Source organism: Anopheles darlingi, chromosome X (assembly GCF_943734745.1).
Source record: "Anopheles darlingi chromosome X, idAnoDarlMG_H_01, whole genome shotgun sequence".
NCBI classification, from domain to species: domain Eukaryota; kingdom Metazoa; phylum Arthropoda; class Insecta; order Diptera; family Culicidae; genus Anopheles; species Anopheles darlingi.
In genome coordinates this window covers 1,348,927-1,357,352 of record NC_064873.1, presented here as the reverse complement: position 1 = coordinate 1,357,352, position 8,426 = coordinate 1,348,927, and the positions used below count along the sequence as shown (strand labels likewise).

General features: G+C 55.9%; 2 protein-coding genes across 2 annotated transcripts; one reads left to right on the top strand and one right to left on the bottom strand.

Annotated features, from left to right (window-relative positions):
* The first annotated feature begins 318 nt into the window (after window positions 1-318).
* LOC125952489 (mucin-5AC) lies at window positions 319-5,545 on the top strand. Its single transcript, XM_049682009.1, has 7 exons — window positions 319-727; window positions 1,631-2,031; window positions 2,114-2,409; window positions 2,472-4,085; window positions 4,221-4,579; window positions 4,675-4,994; window positions 5,077-5,545. The coding sequence occupies exons 2-7, from the start codon at window positions 1,861-1,863 to the stop codon at window positions 5,518-5,520; spliced, it is 3,204 nt and encodes a 1,067-aa protein (XP_049537966.1). The 5' UTR covers window positions 319-727; window positions 1,631-1,860; the 3' UTR covers window positions 5,521-5,545.
* A 565-nt stretch (window positions 5,546-6,110) lies between these two features.
* On the bottom strand, window positions 6,111-8,394 carry LOC125949616 (lysosomal Pro-X carboxypeptidase). Its single transcript, XM_049676830.1, has 3 exons — window positions 8,021-8,394; window positions 6,895-7,941; window positions 6,111-6,813 (listed from the first exon to the last, which is right to left on the bottom strand). Exons 1-3 carry the CDS (start codon window positions 8,179-8,181, stop codon window positions 6,576-6,578), a joined length of 1,446 nt encoding a protein of 481 aa, XP_049532787.1. The 5' UTR covers window positions 8,182-8,394; the 3' UTR covers window positions 6,111-6,575.
* Between the last annotated feature and the right edge of the window lie 32 nt (window positions 8,395-8,426).

The following is an 8,426-nucleotide window of genomic DNA, read 5'->3' as shown; positions in this document are numbered from 1 at the left end:
GCGGTTGAGGTGAGGTGAGTGAGCAGGAGGAGTGCTAAGTGCGCGCGGGCGAATCGACAAAGGTTTGGCGAAGGCTTGGCGCTTTTGCGAAACGGAAAAGGACGCGCGCGTGCGAGAAGCTCCACTGCGGCGTACGGACCACGGACACAAACACACACAGCACACGCACGCACCAGTTGAGTAAGGCAGCTGGGAACCGCGTGTGCCCTGGCGTTTTGTGCGTCTCGCGAGCGCGCGGACACTCCGATCAGTCCGATAGTGCGATGGTGATAGCGAGATGGTGGTGCTTTCGAGCACTTCGAGCAGCAGGCAGCAGCACCAGCACCAGCACCAGCAGCAGCAGTAGGCGCCCATCACCCGGAACAACAGCGTATCCGCAGCGTCCGTCGTGTCGTGTGTCCGTGTTTGTGTGCGGGAATAATATCGTCACGGCGTGAGCGCTTCCCTGAGACTCTTTTGCTGGGCTATTGCTTCGTTTCGTTTCATTCGCCTCGGGATCGATTTTCTTCGGACCTAAACCTGAACCTGAACCTGACTGACTGACTGACAATACAGTTCCCCCATACATACCCTCACCTACCGCTCCCCCCGTGCCCCCCCAGGAGCATCCAGCACAGTGCGTGTTGCGTGTTTGGTTTGGTCGCAGATCGCAGAAACATCGAGCATTGCACCGGATTTTGGAGCTTGCAGCAGCGAGCATGGAGTAGAGGCGACCTCACGACGAGTGGTAAGTGTAACGGCCAGGGCTGTGGCCAGTTGCCTCCCTCCCAACCCCCCCTGTATCATATTCAAACGCTTTCATCCCTAAAAAGGGGTTCGGCGAGGGATTTTGAAGAAAGGAAAAAAACTATTTCGGACAAGGCGAATGGTCGGGGGATGAGGGGAAGGGGGAGGGGGGGCTTTTAAGCTGTGCATAGGTGCACTCCCTCCCTCCCTCGCGGCAGGGAGTGTTTGTGATCTTTATTAGTAGCACGTGGTTTTGTGCTGTGCTCAGTGTGCGAGAGAGAGAGATATTAAGAGAGAATATGAGAGAGAGTGAGAGAGAGAGTGAGAGAAGGAGAGAGAGAGAGAGAGAGAGAGAAGGACTGCTATGTGAAGCATGAATAGCATGTGATAAAGGATTCGATTAGGAAAAGAATGCTACCACCAAGGGATTGGGGCAACGGGCATAGCCGTACCGGTAGGTTGCTTTAGGGAGGAAAGGGAGGGGAGGGGATGGGTGTTCTTTCTTTGCGCAACCTTTCTGCACGAGGGAGAGAGAGAAAGAGAGCGAAAACCAAAGCGAAAAACGCGGCGACAGACAGAATGGAGCAAAAATAACAGCGAAACAACCACCTGTATGAATCCCTGTTGCGCGATCCCTTTTATGGGGGTGAATGGGGCGGGGGGGTAGGAAGAGAAGAGAGTGCTTTTTAGGTCAGTCCGAGCGCTTGCTGGCTTGGTTGCGCGCGCGCGTGTGTGTGCGTTAGCCACAATATCACTCCAGGGATGTTCTATTTTCGTGTTCGACCTGTGTTCGGCTACGTCGTCCACTGTATTGCATCGATCAAGGCTGTGGTTCACACACACACACACACAGTCAATAGGGGCTACTTTTACGCCTAAATCTCCCTCCTTTCCCCCCCTGTAGTACTGACTGGTCGATGGCAGTAGTCAGCGTTCTGTCCTGTTGAGTTTGAGCAGCAGCAGCAGTCGCGTAGCTCTCCACAGCCAGGGGATGGATCCCTAGGAGGGTGAGGGAGAGGCGCTAAGCAGTTGCAGCACACCATTAGCAGCGCTTCATCTTCAAACGCAGCATCTTCAGCGCAGACACACATCCGCTCGCTTGCAACTTGCTCGCTCGCTCGCTCTGCTCGGCTGATGGATACGGCGGTGCTCATCTCCTGTCTGGCGCTGGTCGGCACGCTCCTGATCGTGCTGCTGCTGCTGTGCCGGCTGGTGCAGCCGTACGACATCGCCTGGTTCCTGTCGAACCGCGAGGACAAGCTGAACCTCTCCAAGATGCGGCTCTACAACGCGAACGGCTATCTCGTACGTATCTCCAGCGACAACGACGCGCGACTGTCTCTCTCTCTCTCTCTCTCTAATCTGTTATCTCGAACCTTCCTTCCAGATGCACTCCGGTTCCGAGATTCTGCTCGGTTCGACCGGCAGCTTCCGGCGCTTCGACTCGGTCGATCGGGACTACAAACCGCAATACCACCACCACCATCACGGGCAAGGTCCAGGCAGCGCACCGTCGGCAGCGACGGTGGTAGCAGCGGCAGCGGGTGGTGCAGTCGTGGTGCCACCCTGGCGGCACTCGATCGACGACACGACGGACACGATACCGCCGCAACCCCTCCGCCCAGCACCGTCACCGCGCGAGGCGAAGCTGTCCCGAAGCGAGAAGCCCATCCACCGCCAAACGTAAGTGTGTCCTTTCCTGGCTGTGTCTGTCTGTGTATCATTTATTACGTTCCTTTTTACAGATCGGAACCGAAACCGGCGTCCCGGTCGATCATTATCTCGCCCATACCGCGCCCGGTACCACGAAAGCAGCACTCGGCACCGATTTCCTTTCCTCTGCCCCTGCTGGCGTCACCGCGCGACAAACGGACCAACCAGCCAGCCGGGCCAACCACCCTTACCACCTCCACGAACCCGTTCGTCGTCCAGGAGGAGGAAGATGGTCCGCTGCTCGGTGAGGACCGACGACCGCCGGTGACTCGTGGGACAACGGTTCGAGCACGACCACAACCATCACCACTATCACCACCAGCAGCAGCAGCAGTACGTAGCCCTTCCCTTCGAACACCACAAACCAGTGGCAGTGTGTCGGTGTTCCGTTCAGCGCTCAAGTCGGCCAACAATCCCTTCCTGCTCGATTCACCGACGCTCGCCCTCAACCGGCACAATCAACAAAACACCAACCAGCAACCACAGCAGCAACAGCAGCAGCAGCAGCAGCAGCAGCAGCCGGCGTCCTGCGTGTTCAACTTCGATCCAGCAATGGTGCACTCGTTGTTTAACCGGCCCGTACCCGGCCTTGGAACGATGGTTTCACCAACACCGCCACCGGTGCAGACGACGATCGCTTCGACGCCGACGATGACGACGACGACGACGTGTACGGTGGAGGAGGATCCGCTACGGCGGGCGGAGAAGCGGCTCAGCAAGATGGAGAACCTGCGGAAGATGTCGCGGTTGATCGAGAGCAATCAGCTGCTGCTCAACATCTACCAGCAGTTTAACCGCACGATTACGGAGCAACCGGAGGAGACGGCGGGAGCTGGTGCTGGTGCTCGTGCTGGTGGTGGTGGTGGTACACCACCATCACCGTCGCCACCGTCGGTGTCGCAGGCGGAGACCGCAGGCGAGACCACTTCGCCGTCGGCACCGAGCAGCACCGAACCGCCACCGCCACCGCCGTCGTCGTCCTCGTCGTCGTCGTCGTCGCGTCCTCCTTCTTCCGCAACCGTCGTGCAGCTGACCGGAAGTGGTGAGCTGGTGTCACCACCAGTGCGCCCCGCCGGTCACAACCGGTACCACGATTCGCCCCGTACCGACGCGCTCGACTGCATCCGCGTACCGACCGTGTCCCGTGGCATCAAACACATCCTCCGGAATCGATCCTTCTCCGAGACGGAGTTCAGCGAGCGGACACTGATCAAATCGTTTGCGCTGCTGGCCGAACAGGAGCAACCGGTCGGTTCAGCGCCACACACGGTATCGCACCCTTCGTCCCAGCGTGATCTAACCCGTGGGTACGTCACGAGTGTTGGTGGTGGAACCGGTTCCGGTTCCGGTTCTGGTTCTTCCGGTGCGAGCGAGAGAACCGCAACGGCTGGTAGCCAACGGTCGGTGTACCAGCACCGAGGTAGCAACGAGACGCTGCACAAGACGGTCTCGGAGTCGTTCCTCGGTCAGTACTTCTCCTTCGGTTCCGAGCGGTTCCGAAGCGGTTCGTCGACCGTGCTACCGTCGTCATCGTGCGAGTCCGTCGCCTCGCAGTCATCGGTCGTGTTTGCCGATCTGGTGCACGCCGACCGTAGCCCGACGCAACCGGTCGCCGGTTACCTCTGCATCGCGCTGCAACCGGACAAGTGAGTGTTTTGTTTTTTCATTCATTCATTTTTTCCTGCTTTTCCATTTTTCTTCTTCTTCTTTTGTTACTACTACTTGTTTTTCTTCTTCTTTTTCTCCTTCTTGCTCTTGTCATTCTTCTTTTTCTGCTTTAGAAGCGGCAACACGGCCGGGAAGCAGGAGTCGGAGCTGGTCCTTACGGTGCAGGAGGCGAAGGACCTCGTCGCTGGTGCGGCCAGTGTGCCGACCAGCGATTCAGCGACCGAGACGGAAACGTTCGTCCGTGTGTTGCTGCGGAGGGGGGCAGCAGCAGCAGCAAACGAGGACACAGTGCAGACCAAGGTCAGCCGGGGGCCCGCGAATCGGGCGAGCTTCCACGAAACGTTCAGCTTCTGGATCAACGCCAACGGGCCGACGGGCGGTAACGGCGAGCGGCCGACGCTCGCATTCCAGGTGTACCAGAGTACGGCACCAGGCGCCTCCACCACCAGCAGCGGCTCGCACACACTCATAGGTACACTCCGGTGGGATACCCCACATTTGGAAGAGGTTTTGAGGCCTTTGCTCCGCTAAGCGATGCGCTTTTTCTGTTTCCTTGTTCCCTGAAAGGTGAGGCGGAGCTGCAGCTGACCGACGCCATACAGCGACCGCTGACCACCTGGTTGAAGCTGAGCGATGCTAGCCGGTGCCGCCCTTGGCCCGACCTTGGCGAACTCATGTTTTCCCTCAGCTACCTACCGACGGCGGAGCGGCTCACGGTGGTGGTGGTGAAGGCACGCAATCTGGCCCTCAAAGCACCGCGGCACCCGGCTTGCCCAACCAATGGCAACCGGCGGGACAGCCAGGCGGGAGGGGAACCGCAGGCGGAAACAACCGCCGCGGTCCCCACGGCGGACCCCCCGGACTCCGGTGGCAGCGTGTTCGTGAAGGTAAGGGCAAGAAAAAAAACTCCACTCAATGCCGCATTTACTAATGCTACCACGCATACGCATACCGAATTATTTCCGCCAGGTTTACCTGCTGCAGAATGATCAGAAGGTTTCGAAGAAGAAGACCTCGGTGAGGCGGGCGGAACGCTGTCCGATCTACAACGAGGCGATCATCTTCAGCGTGCCACCCTACCTCCTGAATGCCGTACAGATACGCCTGTCGGTGGTGCAGATGCTGAACCGAACGGAGGTGGTGTCCAACAACGGGACGCCGCCGCCACCGTCACTCGATGCTGGGGAACCGATGCTCGGTCGGCGCAAGTCCAGCATCAAGCTGGTATCGCTCGGGCACGTCATCATCGGTAGCGGTACGACCGGTAAGGCGCTGCGCCACTGGCACCAGATGCTGACGGCACTCCGTAAGCCGGTAGCGATGTGGCACGGTTTGCGCAGCTCCTCGGATCGCAGCAAGCCGCCAGCCACCGATCTCGACTCGGACCAACCACCCAAGGCACGCAGCGAATGATCGGTGCCAGGTGTACGCAGGAATTGAGGCGATTGAGCGTCGCATCAGCGTCAAGCAGCGCACCTAGCCTCTAGCGCCTCGAAACTGCGACCGATTAAAAGGATATTCAATCTATGGCTGTACCTTTTTTCTCCTCGAGCGAACCACTTTCTTACTTAGAGAAGTCACCGTCGGCAGCAACAATCGGCGCCAAAGTAGCCCCAAAAACCATTTACAACGGTGCCACTACCAAACGAAACCCTCATACAATCTAATGTTAATACAAAACGCAAACAAACAAAAAAAAAGACAACCCAATTAAAAAACAATAATCATGATGTAAAGAAACAAGCGTGAGAATAAATGGCAGTAAAAAAAACAGCGACACCGCCCGGCAGTGCGGGCGTTCTGTGTTACTCTGAAATATCTGAAAAAAAAAATCCAGCGAAGAGCGGAATGCAAATCGTTGCGTTTTCACAATAACTATTTCGAAATTATATTGTTGGAAGCATTCGTCAAAGAAATCTGAAAATAAAACAAGGCAAGGCATTGTAGCAATGGATCGAGATCACAAATGACCACCAGCAGCACCGATATTAGAACGCTTGGAGTACAACATATAACTATGCATTTATTCGTGTTCGTGTATAATTGGTTCTAAAGGGGGGAATAATTTCTGATTCAGATTCACAATTGACTTCGTATTTTGCATGCACTTGCACTGGAATAGGCCGGGGTCATGCTAATCAAACGATGCATGGTTTCTCCATTCCAAACACTTTCCATCTACTTTTTACCCCTACGGTCCTGCTGTGGACGAGCGAGAGTTACACTGAAACAAAACATAAAAAAACACAAAATCTTACAGCCGAACAAACGGGATCGGCTCCGTGAACATGATAATCACATAAATCTCGTACGCGGCCAAAATTTGGCACACATTTCTAAGCAACACCTTTTGCTCTATATAATAGTGAGTTAAGCAGAGCAGAAAAGGTGTGCTGCTAAAGGCTGTAGGCGTTTGTAACACCGCAGGTTAACACCCTGCCCAGTTTAAAGGCCACCGAAGAAAGCAATCAGTAGTGCTTCAGGCGCCGGTACTCGGCAATCCATTCGCGCATGCTCTGATAGTGTTTTTCGCGGGCTAGTACCACCGTTTCCGGATCGCTCGGGTTAGCGGCCCGCAGATCGATATGGTGGGCTCCCTCGGGAATAAGCACGATCTTGATTTTATCGTTGCTAGACCGTAGCACACCACCGCCGGACCACGGATCAAGCAAACCGTTGCTGAAGACGATGTTCGTGATGCTGCTCCTACGGAGAGATAATGACGGTGGACAAGGTAAGTTAAGTTTTTGAGAAACAGATCAGCGATATCGGCAGCTCAACACTTACTCCAAATATTGTCCACCGTAGTTGATGATGGCGTTCTGTGGGTGCGGCCGAATGCCAAATTGCTTGTGGCACGACTCCGAGTACAGTGCAAGGTCCCACTTCTGGGGTGGGAACATATCGTTCACACCATCAGCGCACATTGGCATCACCATCTCGGTGCAGGCCTGAAAGTCCCATCCGCGATCACCGATGGCAGCCGACGCGTTGAGGCTCAGGCAGGTCGTCTTGCCCGTATAGTTGGTGTACACGCTGAGCGCCTGTTCGAACTTATCGAGCAGATCAGTTCCGGTGTAGTTTTTATCGAACGGGCGGCAAAACTCGCGCACCGGATATGCTGGCACCGGTGCGAGGAAGTTCGACTCGTACGGATAATTGATCATCGCCAGGTTGCCGTAAACATCGATCAGATATTCGAAGAGCGTTTCTGTCACATCGGTAGCCTTGGTGAGGTTGGTGCAGAACTTGAACTTCTCGTTCAGGACGCGCAAACCGTCAGCGGTAGCGGAGTAGTTTGTCAGCAGCTGCCACGACCGGCGGATATTGTCGACGCACTCAGGCTGGCCAGCAGTGTGGTATACTGAGGTAAGTATCTGGTTAAAGATGCCGCACGGTGTGAGATCCTGGAACTGGCGTATCGGGGCGGATGCCGCGATCGCCCCAACCACCAGATGTGGGTACTTAATCCGGAACCAGGCGGCCAGCATGCCACCGTACGAGCCACCAAGCACAACCACCGGTCGAGCCTGCTTCGTCGTACTGTTGCTCGGTGGATTGAGCACCGTCAGCAGGTAGGCGTAATCGGCAAGCGCTTGCTCGGAGGTGAGGTATCCCAGGGTGGCCGGTGATTCGTACGAACGGTTTCCGAAAGGCATCGACTGACCGTAGTAGCGATGTTCGGCGAACAGCAGCGTCGCGTTCAACTTCGGCGCGATCTCCCACATAAAGCCGGTGTTTTGGGCGAATAGCTCGATGTCACCCTCGTTACCGGCGTACAGCAAAATCGGCCCATCGGTGCTCCCTTTGGCGTAGGTATCGTTGAGAAGGTAGCTGAAAACAAAGGTCATTCCGAGTGGTCAGGGCAGGCGGAATGCTGATAAGCGGATCGCCTGCAAACGGTCGCACTTACCGGAGCTTAAATGTCGCGTTGCTGGTGTAGGTGAAGTGGTCAATCGGAACGTCGAGCGTTTTCGTTTGATACTGGTAGGCGGCATCGATCGGTGCGCAGCACAGCGTCACTGATAACCCCAAGATAACCAGCATCCTCCCTAATGGCCGATCGAGGATCATCGTGTTACGCGTCCGGTCTCTTCTCTGCGGGACCAAAAACACTGTCGCAAGCTGCGAAAGCGCCAGGACAATCGGAACGAACTGACACGGCTAAAAAAGGGAACTATTTCACCGTTCCGGAAGATGAAATCACAAAACACCAAAGCGTAACCGGTGCGATGATCGCAAGCCGAACGCAAGATGAAACGAAACGATCGAACGGTAAAAGAAGGAGGTGGAACGAGACGAGACGCTTATGTTGTATG